The sequence below is a fragment of the Mustela nigripes genome, chromosome 2, assembly GCF_022355385.1.
Source record: "Mustela nigripes isolate SB6536 chromosome 2, MUSNIG.SB6536, whole genome shotgun sequence".
NCBI lineage: Eukaryota > Metazoa > Chordata > Mammalia > Carnivora > Mustelidae > Mustela > Mustela nigripes.
Genome location: NC_081558.1, coordinates 100423916 through 100443170, shown reverse-complemented (window position 1 = coordinate 100443170; position 19255 = coordinate 100423916). Strand labels below are relative to the sequence as shown.

Below are 19255 nucleotides of genomic sequence, written 5' to 3'. Positions count from 1 at the left end.
AACTCCACACACGCTGTTAAAAATGGACACATTCTTTTTGCTCTATACTTGGGTTCTGGGATACCTGAGCTTCATGGTATTCTCCTCGCTTTCCCACCACGTAAGAATATTCAAGGAAGGCTACCAGGTCAGGTGGTGTGGCAGGCAGGCTCTGTGTTCTCCATTCCTGCGGTTGCGGGGGCCTTGAGGGGCGACTTGGATCTCACTGGAGACCCTGAATAACAGCAGCCCCTGCGTCTCTGCTGAGAAGGAACTGGGCTACTGGAAGCACAGAGACAGATTTGACACATGTGGCAGATTTCTGCTCAATGTCTTTGATAAGTCGGGAGATGAAGACCAAGGAGGAAGACAGGTGACTAGAAGAGGAGGCGGCCAGGGTCAAGCTCACTGGCTGACCCTGGGCCGTCCTTGTCCCTGTGCATTGAAGCAGTCCCTTTGGAGGACAGAATAGCGGGAATACAGGAGAGAGACACCGGGTTGGAACGGTTGGACGTTGTTCTTTGCACAAAGTTGTTACTAGTGATTATCATGAGTTAGGCTAGTACTGAAAACCACTCCATTTTTCCTTCCCTTAGTGGTAGAGGGAGATGGAAACAGCTCAAGGTGGGCATGAATGTCATTCCTGTAGCCTCTGAGCCACCAGGACTTTTGTTGTGCCATGCGGTGAGACATGTTCTGGAATCATCTCTTGCCAGGGTGTGGATAAGAGCCCTGTGGCTTTGCAGTCATGGACCTGGGGAGGTCCAGGTTTGGGAGGCAGGCAGCCTCAGTTCAGACTTGCAGGCTGGGGGACCTTGGTGGATTACTCAGCCTCTCTGTGCCTTTGGTTTCTTATCTGTCAAAGGGGCTATTAGTGGGCCCTACTTAAGGAATGTAAGTGTCCTCTATCCCTGTGAAACGGATTGCTTGTTGCTGGGGCAGGGGAGCTCTAAATTCTGGGGCCATGGTGATGCTGCTGAAACCAATGCCTGTCTATCCTGACCTTTGTGTTGACGACAATACACCCTTCACCTCCAGGTTCATTGGATGGGGGACAAGTTCCAGATGTAAAGGGCTCAAGTCCACCTTCCAAGGACATTTGTTCCTTGATCCGCCTACGCTGACCCTGGGCCCTGCCAGCCTCACTTCTTGGTATTCCTAGAAGTTTCTCTCCATCCTTAGCTTCCAATGCAGGGAGGAAAGAGCAAGATTTGAAGACTTGAAGACAGAAAACTAGGTGCCATCAATATAGCCCTCACCCATAATCATCTGAAGAGACTGGCTTAATTAGGATTCAATAAAAGCACTATGTGAGGGGTGACTTAAAAATAAAAGGCCTTTAAAATCAAAGTAGGACCTCTGGGGCCAAAGGGTAGACCTCCTTCAGGTCAGAATCTTTGGAGGTTATTGACACAGCCCTCAAAAAGCATTTGAAGGAGTCAGGAGTGACATGTAGAGCCAGTGCCTGGGTCATCAGCAGCTCACAGGTGTTTTCTTTGCCCTTAAACCTCATCCTGGAACCAAAATGGGGTCACGTATCTCGGTCTACTGCATCAGTCATTAGATTGGGCTTTGGATTTTTGTCTGTTTCCAGAATAACCCACATCTATTACCAGGGGATGGAAATGTGTCATTATTCAGGAAACCCAAGATTGTTCCTTAGGCCCTGTTAAAGATGAGAGGATCTTAGGAAACAGCGTGAGGAGTAACAGTGTTATTGGAGTAAGTATGGTCTTAATGGGGTCTCTTCCAAGAGGACCACGTTCATTGGCAGGTGAATTCCTGTGGTTGACTGGGAATTATGTAGAATATGGCCATGCCTGGCGGTGACTGCGTGCTGCTGTGTATGGCCACAGGCAGGGTTAGGACAGAGAAATGCCAGGGGCAACTCACGACCTCTGACGGTCTTAACCCCTTTGCCTTCTAGCTAGGCCTGGGGCATCTGCCTCATGTCCCTGGGTCTTCCTTTCCCTGTTTAGAATCGAGGCGAATAATACCTCACCTGTTTCCTTGACAAGGCTTTCAAGGAGGAGGAGGAGCAAATATAATTATGACTGTGAATGCACTTTAAATGCAGACACAGCGAGTAATTTGAGTCAGAATACAGTGAACTGACTATGAGCCGGGCCAGGCATCCCATCTCTGAGACTGTTGTCATATCTGCAGAAATGAAGACTATACTGCCAGTTCCGTCCACCTCACAGTGCTGCTGTCTGGGTGAGATGAAAGGTCATCCACATGGAGAGGCTTTGTAAGCATGCATCAGGCCTTACTATTATTACTCCGGGTGAGGAGGGTCTTCAGCAAGCAGGTACACGTGGGCAGATGAGTAGAAAGTAAGAGAGGAGGGAGAGAGAGAGAGAACATTCTAGAAAATCTTACTGGCCTCTTTTCAGTCTACCATCTCTGTCCTATCAGTGGCTTCGGGTCTGGGTGACTAGCTCTTTCATCTCCTCTCCCTCCTACCAAGTGGGATGTTCTTCACAGGCCTGCCCTTGACCTTTCACCTGCAACTCAGTTTAGTGAGTATTTATTGAGCACCTCCCAGGAGCCAGTCTCTCCTAAAGGATGTAGAAATATGACCAAATAAATTATAGTTGTATAACAAGTTAAAACAGTAGTTGAGAGGGAGGGCGTTCTCTGGGGAAGGCTTCTTGGAAGTGGTGTTCTCTAGCTGGTTGTGAGGAATGAGTCAGATTTTGCTAGAAGCCTGAGAGAAAGGGAGGGCATTTAGGTAGGGAGGTCCACAAGACAGAGGCATGGAGGGAAGACACAGCATGGCTTCACCTGTTTTCTCTGAGGGGGTGATTCCCACAACTACCTTTCTTCTCTTCAGATATCCAGGTCCCTGCCTTCAGCCGCCTGCCAAGCATGTGCACGTATATCGTGGTTCACTCTCAACACAATAGATAACCGTTATAAACGCAGACATGTCACCCCTTCCTCCCCAAGAACCTGCCCTCCCTTTGCTTGTTTATGGTCCCATTAGTTTCTCCATCACACATTCAGAGCCTCGACTATCTGTATCTTACGGCTTTTTCTTACTCACACGGAATCTACCGGCTCTTCCCTCCCTCCCTTGCTTTTTCCTTCTGATCCTGTCCATACACTTAATTCATTTTGGACAGTGGGCCCCATAGGCTCCCAAGATATGGTACTTGGGTCCTGAAATGGCAGTTTGAATCCAGGCGTCCTCAGGGAGATGCCCCGGAAGCCCATCTGAGGAGCCCTGCCTGTGTCTCCCTGGCTTGCCCTTTAAGACTAGGTTGCCATTTCCCTGTAGCTCTTTGTCTTTTTGTCTTTGTCGTGCACTTTCCTTTCTCATCCTTCATTCTTTTTTTTTTTTTTTCCTGGGTTTTGGAGGTTTTTTGTTTGTTTGTTGTATTTTTGTATTTTAGGTTTTTTAGATTGACCTTTGGAGTCAGACAGACCTGGGCTGGGGTCCCAGTGTAGTATTTGCTATGGAATCTTGGGCCATCTACTTGATCTCTCGACACCTCAGTTTCCTTATCAACAAAATGGGGGGTAATAATGGCACCCACCTGCCAGGGTTGTGGTGAGGATTGACTGGGACAATGTGAAATGCCCGGCATGGTGCCTCATCCGGGCTGCTGTGGTCATCATTGTCGTCATCAGTGTCATGACCCTGCTTTGGTCATTAGTCTCCCTAACTTTAATCTCTTTTCTTTTCTCTGTAGATTTCTCCCTTCCCTTTTTGTTTTATTTCTCTTTCCTGCCCTCTTCCTTTCTTCTCTCTTGATTTTCTCTCTTTTTCTTAACTAGCTGGGGCATACAACTGGTTTAAAAGATGGGTTATGTTTGAATTGAGTGTCAAGTTTCCCAATCTTAATTGTAAAAGCCTCTTAGTAAACTTCATTTTTTAAAGATTTTATTTATTTATTTACAGAGAGAGACACAGCAAAAGAGGAAACACAAGCAGAGGGAGTGGGAGAGGGAGAGGCAGGCTCCCTACTGAGCAGGAAGCCTGATGCGGGGCTTGATCCCAGGACCCTGGGATCATGACCTGAGCCAAAGGCAGACACTTAACAACTGAGCCAACCAGGCACCCCACCTATTAGTAAACTTTAGATTTTGGTCTTTAAATAGGTTTTATTCATGCAGCCCCAAGGGCTCCCACGGGGCTGTCCACCCTTGGACAGGCCGTGGCAGCCCTGTCCTGCTCCCTTCCCCTGCCCCTCTCAGCAGGCCCTCCGTGCTGCGGCATCATCCCACCGTGTACATCTTCTAACACAGTGAACTTTCCAGACAAGTGATGTTGCTTGAATTTCCTTAGAGTCGTGGGCCCCGTCACACAGGGCTACGGAGCAAATTCACGGCAGGACTTAGCCGAAGTCGGGGGCCAGGCGCCGCGTGTGAAGGCCCAGGGCTGCATCTCATTTCGTCCTCCCGCCAGCCTCCCTCCCACCTCCCTCTTCCTCCTCGGAACCAGGATGTTTTTCCTTTGGCCTTTTTATTGTTTTGCCAAGCTGGCGGCCCAACTTTGGTGGAGCTCTGCCACCGGGCTTCCTCTCTGGGTGTGAGCGCATGTTAGGGTGACAACACGGGAGACAGGCCCGCTTCCTTGTCTCCCCTCAGCTTCACTTCCAGGCACCACAGGCCCCCTTCTCAAAACTGCCCCTGCCCAAGAGCCTCCTCTTCGGCCCCTCTGCTGGGTGTTTATTTTCAAAGGATGAGTGGGGCAAAGAACACTGGGGCACCAGATAGAAGCGCCCAGAGACAAGATAGTGCCACCCCCCACCCCACAGAGAGAGGCAGAGAGCCTTATTTTACTTTCTTAATTGAATGGGAATCTTCTGATCTGACCCTGGGGCTATTTCTCCAGGCCTTTTTTTTTTTTTTTTTTTTTAAGCCTATAGAATTATTTTTAAAGCAAGGAGCGTGAGGTCAGTCACATCAGAGTCCTCCTTCTTCCTCTTCTGTCAAGGTTGGCCTGCTTCCCTTCTTAGCACCCCCAGGCCACCTCAGAGGCGATTGTGTTTCTGGAAGCCTGCCCGCAAACTCAGGGGCTCCAGGCCAGCCCCACCCCAGGTCACGGCTCAGTCCCCCAAGCCTGCCTTGCTCCCTAGAGGATGCTCTGCTAGACAAAAGCCGACTGTCACAGGGAGGGGAGGATAAGACGCCTGGTGAATTTTATACTTCTCATTACCAGAGGCTGTTCCAGGGGGATCTGTTTTTAAAAATCAGATCATGGGGTCTCAAGTCTAAACACTTCTTAATGTGTACAGTTTTTCTTAGGGCTGCTCCTTTCAGGGCAAGAACAAGGAAGGAAATGAAACTCCCCGAGAGCCCTGGACAGTCCCCGATCGAGGGCTGCCTTTTGTTCACACAAACTCATTTGGCTCCTAAACGTCCTCCACCCAGAATCATTACATCCGCAGCAGTGTTTCAAAACACAGCCCAGAGCAGCTGAGCCGAGGAGGCGGCTGCCCTCCGGTGAGATCGAGCCTCCTTCCCTCCATGCCCCCAAGGTTCCTGCCTGCTCCCACATCTCCCACCTGCTGGCCATCCGGCAGGAAATCCCCCTCATTGGGTGGATTCCTGGGGTGAAGGTGGTGATCTGGAGAGAGAGTGCAGCCGTGGAGGGGAGCATGGGATTCTGGTCCCAGCTGTGCACCTTCCGAACTCCCCGGCACATTCTCCGCCCAGCTGCATGGCTTCTCACCTCCCAGGGCTATCGACATTGGCATCATTCAGCTCTCTTGAAAGCAATAGGACCCTTGAGGTAAAGTCCACAGTGTCTTATGTGTGGTTGATGCTCAAAAAAATATGTTTTTTCTCATTGTGGTAAAATATACATAACATAGAAGTCGCCATTTTCACCGTTTTCAAGTGTACAAGTTCTTGGCACTGAGTACATTCATAATATTGTACTCCCATCAACACCACCCATTTCTGTCTCATCAGCCCAGATAGGAACTTATTAGGTCAGGACTCCTCATTCTTCCCTCTCCTCAGCCCATGTGCAAATCTCTGTTCTGCTTCCTGTCTTTATGACCTTCCCTCTTACCCGTACCTCATGTAAGTGGAATCATATAATACTTGTCCTCTTGTGACTGGCTTATCTCACCTAGCATGATGTCTTCGAATTTCATTCATGTAGCAGGTGTCAGAATTTCCCCCCTTTTTAAGGCCGAGTGATACCCCATTGTATGTAGAGAGCCCATTTGGCTTATCCATCCCTCCATCGATGGACACTTACATTGTTTCCACCTCTTGGCTGTTGTAGTAATGCCGCAGTGAACGTGGGTGTCCAAACATCTGTTTGGTTCCTTGCTTTCAATTCTTTTGTGTGTGTACCTAGCAGTGGAGTTGCTAGATCATATGGTAGTCCTATGTTCAAGTTTTGAAGGAATGGCCAAACCATGTTCTACAGTGGCTGTATCATTTTCTGTTCCCACCAGCAGTGCATGAAGGTTCTAATTTCTCTAAGTTCTCACCAACATTACTTCCCTTTTTCTTTTTCTTTTTCTTTTTTTTTTTTTTTTCCTCCCTTGGTAATAGCCGTCCTCATGAGTATGAAAGTAAACATTTTTTTTTTTTAATTTATAAATGTCACTCACTGGCTTTACTGTGGACTTGGAACTGTTCCTGCCCCTCTTGGGTCCTGTTTGTCATCTGAGGTCAGACTACTTGGTTGCTGTGATTCCTAAGGGCAGGGGTCACTTTCAGAGAGGAATGGGGGCACCAAGGTTAACCCTGGCAATTTCCCAACTTCGGGTAGAATGAATGATGCAAAACACTGTGGATGCTAGCTAGCGAAGCAGGCTGCATGCCACAAATTAGTTTGGGAAGAGCTGGATGAGCTTCTCTCTGTCCCTGTTGGTTTCATTTGGGTGTGGTTAACTAGCAAAGACCCCAGAAAGAAGGCGTGGGTCCCTGGTCTCCACTCTGCCGCTTAGTTCTGGGTTACTCCAGGCAGGTGACCTCAGTGCTGGGTCTTAGCCTTCTTTTCCTAAAATCAGGCAAGAATTCCTATCTTACCTGACACTCAGAAAGTCAGGATAATTTAGCCCCTCTAAAATTATCCTGTAAAAAAAGTACTTTGTAGATTGTAAACCTGTGGGATTTCTTCATTAGAGCTCTGAGAGTAGGGGCAAAATTCGCTTCTATAAAGTTCCTGTGGAGAGTATCCTCCTCCTCCTGTGGTTTATAGACATCTGCCATGCCAAAAGGGGAATTAAAAAGGGAGCTTTTTAATTGTAATTCAATTCCTGTGTGAGCAATTGAATCTGAAGAAAATCTTTTCAAGTTATGAAGAAATTCACTATCATTGGTGTAAGAACCCATGCTATCACCTACAGCCGTGTGGCTAAGAGACACCCAGCTCTCCTGGGTGTTCTCCAAGTTGAGGGATCCCAGGAAAGGTCCAAGGGGAAGCCAGAAACAGGAAATTTGCAGCTGGACAGGCGGTGTCTTACTGTTCTAGAACCTTCCCTCATGAGCTTTAACCCCTAAGCAATCTGAGCTTCATCTTCTGTCTGCCAGGTGACTCTCAGAAAAGTCCTGAGGGCTTTGTTGAATCCCTGGCTTTTCAGCCTTTCTTCAGGCCTGGCCGAGCCTCTCTGCTCTGTCCTGGGTACTCATCCCCTCCCGGACTCCTACTTCTAATTCATCCTAGCCTTCCCTGGTCTTCTCTGTTTCCTTCACTGACTCTTCTTCTCCCTCTGATCCAAAGTTCCTCTTAGTTCAGTCCTTGACCCTCACTTTTCCCTTCTTACCTCTTATCCTTCCTTCTAATTGACAGTCCCAAATTTAACCAACCACCTGTCAGGCATTCCCACTTGGAAGTTATGTCGCTTCTAACTTCCTATTTTGAAAATAGGTTTTTCTTGTCCCTCAAACTCATTCTCCATTCTGCCTCCACTCTTCTTTATTATCATTCTTTTCATGACCCATGAAAATTATCTCTGAGGAGCTGATGTTAGAGGTCTTCTTGCTCAGTCTTCCTGCTAGTAAGTGCAGCTGTCCTCAAACCAAGTCCGGCGGATTCCACAGCCCATGTGTCGCACACTGTGTCACTCTCAGTGAGGAGCAGGGCAGTACAGATAGGCTTATCAAAGGAGTTTGAAGACCAAGGGACACTGTCCTGACCAGCGCCTTAAAGCCCCATGTCACGGAATAAGCTGGGATATGTCGGAATGAGACCTGGGTTCAGATTGTGTCATCCGCCCTTGAGCGCGTGACCTTGAACCCCCACTTAACCTCTCTGCCTCCCAGTGTTCCCGGGTGCCATGATACCCACTTGACCAGCTGTTGTTCTCATTAAATGAGATAAATGCCTGTGAGAACACTCAGCACGTGGTAAGCGCTGAACAGACCTTTGTGAAATCTGAATCCAAATGGGAGGAAATGAAAATAAAGGCAGGCTGCTCTCATTCTGTGACACGGAGTCTGCGGGAGCCGGGGGTGGTGCCATGTGGGGGCGGGCTGGGCCCTCTGGGAGGAAATCGCCTCTTCAGATGACACAGCATACGCCCTGTACACACCCACTCCACCACTCAGAAACAATGCAAGTTGAAAACCCCCAAATCGTGGGGTGGGTGGTGAGGAGTGGACTCTGTAGCAGCTGCTAATTAGGAAATCCTACTCCTGGGCTGGGCCAGCATCCCTGATGTTGGTTTACCAACAGATGTTTTAGAACATTAAGACATTATAGAAGTGGAAGTTGTCAACTTGGGTGGGGGGCAGTCAAAGCAATGAAAATCTCTTGATAACTGAATAGTCATTCATAGTACAAGGGAAAGCAAGGGCCTGACCCAGGGGGCTGAGTGCGGAGGGAAAGATGGTACCTCCAGCTCAAAAGATGCCCGGGGAACTGGGACATCTCAGCTCCATTGTGAGGCTGGTTGGTGTGACTCGGTTGCCGTGGCATGTGAGTGGGGCGAGAGCAACAGCCTCCGACCGTCTGGGGAGAGGGATGAGTGAGGTGAAAGGTGCCAGCCTCCAGGGGCCCCTCCACCTCAGAGGCTACCCCTGAGCGTCTGGGAGCACAGCCTCTTCTCCTCACTCCCCGTCTGGCCCAGACTACAAAGCCTGCACTGAACCTTCTTGCCATTTCTCCAGGGCCATTTCACTTCTCCATTAAGCCCCAGAGCAGGTTCCTGCATGGCTTCCCCTGCCTGTGGTAGATCCCTGCTGATCCCTGTCCACTTTACTCTGAATTTCTCTCCCCTCGGGATTTACACCTATGCTGAATAGGGAGCTACGAGGAAAACAAAATTCAACCAGGGTAGCCCTCAACCACTCAGGGCTTCTGAAAGGACTTATCCTTGCATCTCAATAGATATTTTAACATTTGACCCATTGTTGTCCCCAGGTGACTAAATGGGATCATGGAAAGCGCTTGTATGTCCACAACGAAAGCAGACCTTGCCTGGTGTGCTGCGTGGTTGGCAAACCCTTTTCTGAAGAATAGTTCATAGACAATAAGAGAAGCGGAGAGACATCCAGAGCTAAATGGGGCAGTGGGATACTGCCCTTTTAGAACCCTGGGCCAGTGCCATCAGGGACTAATCATGCTGGAGGTGGGCCTGGCTCTCACCCTGGGCCTCCCCAGCCTCTCTCTGCACTTGCTGGGAGAGTGTCACAGAAGAAAGCCAGAGCAAGGCCCCAGCGGCCCCTCAACCCACCTCAGTCTTTTCACTGGAATGCTCTGAGCTTCCAGAAAAGTTTTCACGTCTGTGGCCACCTCAGCTGCCCAGAGAAGGGTTGGGAGACTATGAAGTACCTGCCAAGGTCATCTCTAAATGTGTTCGTTCAAACTTGACAGACCTAGATCCCCTGAACAGCTGTCACAGATGCGGCACTCACTACGTACCTGATACTCTTGAAAGATCTCCCCCGTGTGTTCTCTGTCATAGCCCAGGGAGCCAGGTGCTGTTACAGATGAAGAAGCCAAGGCACAGACGAATTATGTCTCTTGTCAAAGGTCACCGAGCACGTCCATGGTAAAACCAGAAGTCTAATGCCGACAACCCGACTTTAACCACAGTCTGTGTGGTACCCACTGCTTCTCTTGTGAAGCACTGGAGTTCTAGATCCAGGCAGGGAGCTGGAGGCAGGCTTTTTTCCTTTTAGACAACAGGACCCTCCTGTAGAGAACACAGATTCACAAGGTCTGGGGAGAGCCAGCAATTTTTTAGTGTTGCCTCATGTGTTCCTTGGGGAAGAAAGAGAGAGATCCCCAGGTGAAGAAGGACAGTACAGGTCAACGTTTCTCATCAGTCCAGGGGGCCTTGGCGCCTGTGACTGAGGGGAGGAGGGTAGAAGGGGCATCACAAGCCCACAAGTCTCTGAGGTCAACGGGGCCCAGCAGTGGCAGTACTGACCAGGGCTGTGTTTGGTCTCTAGCTGCTGTAGCGAGATGGTTGTGGGCACCTGTCTTTGATCAGGCCACCAGCTGTGGCCACGACAGGTGCTGGGTACCCTGAGGTGGGGTAGTCCAGACACAGGTGAACCTTCAGCTGGGTAGTCCGGGCAACTCACGTGCATATGTTTCAGAAATTGCTGGATTCTAAGCAAATTGAGTGAGACACTTTTATGTTGAAAGTCTGCAGGCTTTACCCACCTCTGGGAGCAGGTCAAGGGACCAAAGAAAGGCTGTTATAAGTGATTTCCAGACCTAGAGTCCCTTTACCAAGATACCAGCCTTTCTGTTGTTGTTGTTCTTTTTCCTAGGAGATGCATTTTTAAAAAAACATATACTGTTAGTAACATAAGATTGTAGGATACAATCCATTTTTTAATTTATGTCTTCACTTAACAGAACAGGGTGAACATAGTACATATCTATAACTGTATCAGTAATATATTTTGACCATCCCTTTAAAATTCTGTTGTCTCATAATTAAGTTAACCAACTTCCTATTGCAGAAATTTAGGTTGTTTCCAATTTTCATTATTATAAACAGTGCTGCAATAAACTTTCCCATGCCTAAAACTTTGTGTACATCCTTAGTAATTTCCTTGGAATTAATTTCCAGAAATGGAATTACTGGGTAGAAATATATGCCCGTTTTTAAGGCTTTTTGTGGTGGATTGCTAAGTTTCTCACCAGAAAGAATGGGCCAGTTTCATTCTTCCCCATACTGTGTGGGAGTGTCTGTCTTCTATGTCTACAGTGACATGGCATCTTAACTATTTTTTGAGTCTCTCCCAATTTGATAGGCACAAATGAATATATTAAAAGTTTAGAAAGTCTTTTCTAGTTTGGATTTGTGTTTTCTTTCTCTCCAGCAACACTGTCATGTATTTACCCCCCAATCATACATTTTCTTTTGTGAATCGCGTGTTCTTGTCCTTTGTCTGTGAGATGTCCATCTTAGGAATTTGAAAAACTTCTTTGTGTATTAAGGTTGCTGAACTTTTGGGCGCCTGGGTGGTTGGGGAATCTGCTTCTCCCTCCTACCTTCTCCCATCTCATGCTCTCTCTCACTGTCTCTCAAATAAATAAATAAATAAATAAATCTTAAAAAAAAAAAAAAAAGAATACTGAACTTTTATCATGCACTGCAGACATTTACCCTGGCTTGTTATCTGATGTCTTTAAATTTAAATTTTTATGTTTTATCAAACTCCTACGTAGTTTAAAGATCCACTATGTTTTATGAGGGTGGTATAAAAACCTGACCACTCCTACCATCATCATTTTCTGTTTCCCAGACTCAATCACTTTAAACCCCTGTAGCAGGTTCTTTCAGTAATCCTGCACATACCTCTAAATAATGGGCCAATATTGCTATTTACTGAGTCATTGTTTTGGTTTTAGGCAATATTTGTTGGTTTCTCTCAATGGAAATTTCATATTATTGAAAGCTCTACAAGTTGAAAGTGATACACCCTCTTTCTATTCATTAGGGTCATTTTGAGAAACATGAAAATGCATTTTCGACACAATTTAAAGTCACTCTTCAAAACAACATGATTCTGATTATCCCCTCCTGACTTATGCACAGGTGTTCTCCAGGATTTGTTCTACCTTGTTTCATTAATCTCACAAATGAGAAATTATTTTATACATTCAGCGTTGCTTGTGTTTACGTGCATTTGTACCATTTTCTTTGCTCATTATATGTTCTTGCTTCTTTTGACTTTTTACCTAGCATGGTTTTTCTTCTGCTTGAAATAAATTCTCCATAATTACCTTTAGTGGAGGTTGTTGATAAACTGAAATTTGACTGAAAATGTTTCTATTTTGTAAGTTAACCTGAAGATATTTTTCTTTTTTTTTAAAAGATTTTATTTATTTATTTGACAGAGAGAGATCACAGTAGGAGAGGAAGAGATCACAGAGAGAGAGGAAGGGAAGCAGGCCCCCTGCTGAGCAGAGAGCCCGATGTGGGACTCCATCCCAGGACCCTGAGATCATGACCTGAGCCGAAGGCAGCGGCTTAACCCACTGAGCCACCCAGGTGCCCCAAACCTGAAGATATTTTTCAAAGATAGTTTTACTGAGTGTATAATTCTGGTTTTTCCTCTCTCAGCACATTGAAAATATTTACCCACTGTCTTTTGGCTTCCATTGTTGCTGTTAAAAAAATTAGCTGTTAGTCTAATTGTCATCTTCAGTAGAAGATTTGTCATATTTTTTACTTCTGTTTTGTTTTTTTGGTGTTTAGTTTAGTTTTGTTTTGTTTTAACTAGGCTTCATGCCTAGTGCCCAGCACAGGACTCAAACTCACAACACTGAGATCAAGACCTGAGCTGGGATCAAGAGTCGGACACTTAACCAACCGATCCACCCAGGGACCCCTCCCCACTGGTAGTTTTTAAGATATACTTTTGTCTGTGGTTTTCTGCAATTTGACTATGATGTGGTTTTGTACTTTTGTTTTATTTAGTCTCTTAAGGATTTGTTGGGATTCCTTAGTTTACTTGATTCGTTTTTATCCATTTGGGAAAATTCTTAGCCATTACCTTTTTAAATATTGCTATTTCTCTCTTTTCTCTCTGGCCCACTGAGAACTCCAGTTATATATATGTTAGACTTTCTCACTCTATCTTCCTTGTCACTTCATCTCTTTTTTATATTTTCTATATATTTTTTTTTTATCACCTGGACATTCTCTCATGATGTGTCTTGTAATTATTAGTTCTTCTTTCAATCATGTCTGATCTGTTGGGTTTCCTAATTTCAGTTATTATAATTTATTCATCTCTAGAATTTCCATTTAGAGTTCTTTCATGTCTTTTGGACATTATTCATAGTCTCTCTCTCATTTTCAATTCTTTCTTTTCATGGAGTTTTATATATTTATATTCTTTGACTGATAATTCCAGTATTTGAAGTCTTTGCTTGTCTAGGTTGCTGACTTTTGCCCATTGATGCCTTTTTTTCCTTATATGTTTTGTGCCTTTTGATGATGATCAATCTCTTTTTCCTTAGAATCATATCAATAAATGATAAAGTTGGATTGAAGGTATGTTTGTTTAGAGAGCATTCACATTTATTTTTGCTGAGCAGGAGGCTCTGTATTTCGGAACCACTTTTCCTTCCCATTAATGAGGTATATGTATGTATATGTGTGCCCATATGCGCATGTGTATTTAAGATATAATTTATATACCATGAAGTTCACCCTTTTAAAGTATATGATTTAGTGGTTTTAGTATATTTACAAAGTTCAGGACCAATTTTAAAATACAACCTTGGCTTGAGGTCTAGACCACAGAGGCATTGTGAATTCATGCTACACACCCACATGAAGGCTACATTTATGGTTAAAAATTCCTGAGTGAAATTTACTTTCTATTACCTAAAACCGAGATCAAAAGGCCACCTTTCCTTGCTGTCCTATTCTGCAGGGAAAATTGGTTTTCTGTGTTCCTTATAGATATGGTATAGCCCTCATCCCAGCTGTATACAGGAATTTCCTTGGGGTGCCTGGGTGACTCAGTCAGTTAGGCATTTACCTTTGGTTCATGACATGATCCTGGGTTCTGGGATCAACTGCCATGTTGGGAGCATTGGGCTCCCTGCTGAGCAGGGAGCCTGCTTCTCCCTCTCCTGCTCCCCCTGCTTGTGTTCTCTCTCTGTGTGTCAAATAAATAAATAAAGCCTTTAAAAAATAATAAAACAAATAGTCTTAAAAAATTAAAACCAAATTAAAAAAAGAGAGAGAGTTTCCTCTCAGACTCCCTTCTTAAGAATTTTGTCTTGTATCTCCTATATCCTCTTGGAAATCAGAACAGAAGTTCAAGGTCACAGAAATTGAGCAGGTGTCCCAGGGCAGCTGCCAGTTCTGGAATTAGCTCACTTCTCTGAATTCCAGCTCTTGGCTCATATTTGGTCTTAGAAGATTTGATTCTTTACTTCCCAACTCACCAATGCATTTAGAAAAATTTTTTTAAAATACATTATTTATCATATTTGGTTTGTAAGGGCAAGGTTATTTGGGACAGTACAAGAGTATTGTCTGCCTTTCTCTTTTGTTGATCGTGCACATTTTTTTTCTTTCTTCCGTCTCTAGCCAACTCTCCAGGGAGACCGCGTGGTTCAGTGCTAGCCACATCTTGTCTTTATGTGGCCCTTCTCTTCCTTCTGTGGGCTGTAGTGGAATTCCTTGAGCTGACGAAGGACGTTCCCAGTTCCTTGAAGAAGGGCATCTTGCTGCTTCCTCAGAGACTCAGCCATATGAGCTTTAGAGGCTCACCAGTCACCAAATCTCATCTTAAGCCTTTAATAGAGTGAAATTCATTTTCTTCCTCTGCTCATGGCTTACCAGCTTCAGTGTATGGTTTTTGAGTCCTTTCTACCTCCCCACAATCACTTTTATTCTGACATCTTTTAAGGCTAATTTCTCTCATTGTGCCCAAAGGGAGAGAAAGCTTCCTCAAATCCTTTCTTCACCTTCTCTTGAAGCAAGCTTGCTGTGCAGCTCAGATAGGAAGAACAAAGGGAACATGCAGTGTGGGTGGGTTTCTGGTCTCTGTAACACCCCCACCCCCGCCAGTCTCAAGATTAACTTATGGACTTGGTGGCTGCCCCTGGAAATACCCCTCCATAGCCCACTGCCAGCTAAATGTGGGACTTGCCTGTCTGGGGCTGGGCCCCAGAAGAGCCCAGATGCCTGGGTAACGTCCCTCCCTCTTCAGGAAGTTTCTGTTAATTATCACTTACAGGAAACAGAATAGGAAGCATGGTAAGAGCAGTTCTCAAGGGATCTGGGGGGAAAAGGGTTCCCTTAGGAAAATTTATCAGAATCTCTTATGGAAGATTTTAAAATCACCATGCCTCCAATACCAATACGTGAGCCACACTTCTGGCAGGAGGGGACCAGAGTGGGGAAATGCTGAGAACCACTGGTCTAGAACTACACTGTCCAGTATTGTAGCTAATAGCCTTGTGGGGCTATTGTGCTCTTGAAGTGTACAGCTAGAATAATACTCTGGATTTTATAGGTGTAATACCAGAAAAAGAAGGCAAAGTATCTCAATAATCTTTATATCAATTACACAGTGAAATGCTACTATTTTAAATATGTCAGAGTACATAAAATATTTATTAAAATTAATTTCACCTGTAACTTTCTAAATGAAGTTACATACATGGCTTGCATTCGTGTCTTACTTTATACACCTCTTAATGTTGATCTAGAAGATAACTTGTTCCTTTTGGGAAAGTGTGTGTGTGTGTGTGTGTGTGTGTGTGTGTGTGTGAGATATTTTGAGCCAAAACGTTGGTTCAGCCTGTAGCCTCTACTGGTCTGATGGTTGGCCATTTTTGCCTGACTCATACAGATAGAGGTGACTTCATTCATTCCTGCAGACGTTTCTCAACAGTGCCCACAGCCCCTGTTCCTAGGCAGAAAAGAAGATTGCAATCCCAAATGAGGAAAATAAAAATGGGCTTTTAAAGGAGCCATGTGATCAGCAATAACTTTAAATGGTCCTTGTCCTCATTGCTTTCTCTGGAAACTCATTAAATTCCATGCCCTCCAATTAGCACATGTATTTCCTATTCACTTCCATATTAGTTTGGATATCCAGGGATACGACTCTTAGAATGTTCTTTTGATGTGATCTTCAGGAGCTGGTACCCTAGTGGTGGCAGGCTCTAGCTTCCAAGCCATTTCTGGGTCATGTGCAGACGTCATCAGAGTAGCAAGACAGCCTTCTTGGGTTGGACTTGGGCGCCCCACCTGCCTGCTATGACTCTGAACCCCCTGCCTTGACAAATGGCACTTAACACCACCGATGACCACCACCTCTGTGCCCAGTTTCCCCACAACTTTTATAGGACCTAGAAGTTTTTAACCAGTGCTCTCTTTGGCACCATCTTGGACAATATGGCAGCAAGTGATCACTTCAGTATATTTTCTGACTAACCTGCATCCATCCCTAATTTATCAAGGTCAAATAACAGTCCATATGAATAAGCAAACTTTCCCTGGCACCTCTGCACTGGAGATGAGGGGAAACCAAGGATTTGCTACAGTGCACTTTGTTCTGCCCACTGGGTACCGTGAGAGCACAGGGAGCAGGCTGTCTGGTGACTTGGGCAGGGAGCATGACCCTCTGTCCCTCCTCTGCCTCCCTTGCAAAGTGGGGAGGATGAGAGCACCTTCCTTGGCATTGTGCAAGATTGAACAATGAGGGCACCTTGAGAGTTTACATTGATCGGTGTTTGGCACACACATTCGCATGCATGATTGCTGTTCAATCCTATTTTGAAACCTATTGTTTTAATTCAATAATACCTGTAGAATATCTTTATCTTATCTTATAACATTATTTTAATACCTCAGAGTATCCTTTCATATAGATATACAGCAACCGATTTAATTGATCTCCTACTGTAGGATTTTCAGTTTTGTTTGTTCCTTCCTTCCTTCCTTTTTTGCTATTATAAACAATGACATCATGAATATCAGTGCAGCTAAATTTTTCTTCACATTCTTGAGTATTGCCTTAGCATGAATTCAAAGAAACAGAATCACTGCATCAAACCTATTGATATTACTAAGGTTTTGATAATATGGCCAAATCCTTCACAGATTTTCCAGAATTGTGTCTGTCCCAGCCACGATCCCCTGCCTGCAAGAGTGGGTGTCAGGATAGAGAGCTGTCTGCTTTTACCTTCTACCACACAGGAAACACAGTTCACAATCTTGATGCTCAGAAGTGCTTCCTTCCTTGCTATCACACCTGACCCGTACCACCCACACCCCTTCCTGAGCCTGCCCAGTCCCCTGAGGTGCTCTCCCCTGAGCTCCACACTGGTCTTCTTCTAGTGGTTTCCATCATTTATTCCACTTCCTGTAAAATTCAATCCTACTTGGTGTTGTTGCTTCATAATTTCTCCCACTGGACTGTCAGAACAATTCCCAAGGGGGAAAAAGAAAGGTGAAATGATTCGATCTGAATCCACTTCCTCACTGATACATCTGCTCATGGCTTTTCTGAAGGTTTCCTTCTTTTTCAGAAGCCAGCAAGTTCTTACTGATCTATTTGCTTATTGTTTCAGCCGCTGAAGAGAGCAGTTGGACAGAAATTAACACTGAATCCCACATAGAAAACATCACCTTTGATCAGAACCAAATGGACTTTTCCACAGTGGTTTCCAAGGAGGCTATGAGGACTCAGATCCCCACAAAGAACCATACTTCTTCAGATGCTCCAGAAAACATCACTCTACAGACCAAAGCAGCAGATGCTAGAGGAAGAAACAACTTTTCCTGGAAGACAAATTTCACCACTTCCCCCATTGGGGCTGACACAGCAACGGCTCTGACTTCCCAGAGCCTCACCAGAGGTGAGTTTGTGCCAGTGATGGCCTGTTTCCTACAGGTATGTCCCCTCCTGGAAAACGAAGTTTCTGCATCTCCCTCTTCCCCAGCCTGAGCCCCAGGCCCATCCAGGGTCCTGGGCTGTGGGTCCTGGGCTGTGCGGCTCGGACGCCCTCTGTGGCTCGCTGTGATTGAGCGAGTTTGCAACATAGTCCGCGTGAGGGTGCAGATTTTGTCTGGAGGCCTGAGCAGTCCCGTGGAATTGACATTCTGTGGCCAGACTGAATCCCAGTGACACTGGTGACTGTGCCACACACCGCAGTCTCCGAGGGAGGTGCCAGGTCTGGCCCAATGGGCCACATAGCTGCCTCTGTGTGCACGTGGTTCCAACGGTGGTTCCTGCTTCAATCTGCACAGCTCACCAGGTTGGCACCTTGTCACGAAGGGTTTCAAGAAGGGGCTGGGGCTGGATGTGCAAGATTTGCCTGGGGAAGGGAGGACAAAGAAAAGTGGCACCAATTGGGTACTTACTGCACACCCACACATCTGTTCCTTCAGTTCTCATGGCAAGCCAGTGAGGTCACATTATCCTCTTTTGAAGAATTTGGAAACGGAAGGTAGAGAAGTTAATTAATCTGAGGTGTCTAGGTCAAACAGCTCATAGGTTTTATGGTTGGGATTTGAGGCTCTCTGTGCATCTGAGCAAGGTAGAAGGAGTAGCTGAAGAGTGGGGTGCACAGATCACGTGAGGAAAGAAGAGAAGCTGGGTCTCTTTGTGAGGCTGGCTGGCCAGCGGCTTCCCATGGGGAGGGGGTCGGTCCCACCTGGAGGAAAGGACAGCTGTGTGGAGGGGGTTGGGGCAGTCACAGAGAACTTTGAAGACCAGGCCAATTAGATTTGGTGTGGTAGGAAGAGTCACCAAAGGATTTTAAATAGGGCGGTGACATGATCACAGCAAATCTGGGGACAAGTCAGCTGGCAGGCAGGTAGAAGACATCTAGGGTGGGAGATGAGGCAGAGGGAACCTGGAGTCAGGGGACCACCCAGGCAGATCCGGGTGCTAAGATCTACGGCCTCGTGGCCTTAGGTGCAGAGAGAAGGGATTGGTAAAGACTCTTCACAAAGGAAAATTGGTACAACTTGGTGACAGCCTAAAAGTAGAGGGTGAAGCCATCAAAAATGACCCCATGGTTTCCCCAGGAGTTCGGGTGGGGGACTCAATGCTATAAGGAGTGCAAAGGACAATATTTTATGTTCCATTCATGAGTGATGGACGTAGAGCTTAGAACTGCCCAGGGTGCTGCCTGGAGGTGCTGGTCATGCAGATATTGGAGATTTTGTTTATGTTGACTTTAAGTCAGTTCTGAGACCAGCTTTGTGGAATGTGAGTGACGAGTCATGGGGATCAGAATCGGATCTTTGATTCCATATCGTCTGACACTTAGCTTCATTGTGCCCGTTTTATAATAACTTGACCACTGAAAATTCTGTCTTTGTTGGTGAGATCTGAACACAGGCTTTGTCTTGGT

The 19255-nt window shown here is 45.9% G+C and overlaps 1 protein-coding gene across 2 annotated transcripts in view; it reads left to right on the top strand.

Moving 5' to 3' along the window:
- Positions 1-19255, top strand: part of HEG1 (heart development protein with EGF like domains 1) — an 87105-nt gene that overhangs the window by 9772 nt on the left and 58078 nt on the right. For both annotated transcript variants that reach the window (XM_059391122.1, XM_059391121.1), the window contains exon 2: positions 17465-17752. In XM_059391122.1, coding sequence (XP_059247105.1) covers positions 17539-17752 — 214 coding nt within the window. In that variant the 5' untranslated portion in view covers positions 17465-17538. The remainder of the gene's footprint in view (positions 1-17464; positions 17753-19255) is intronic.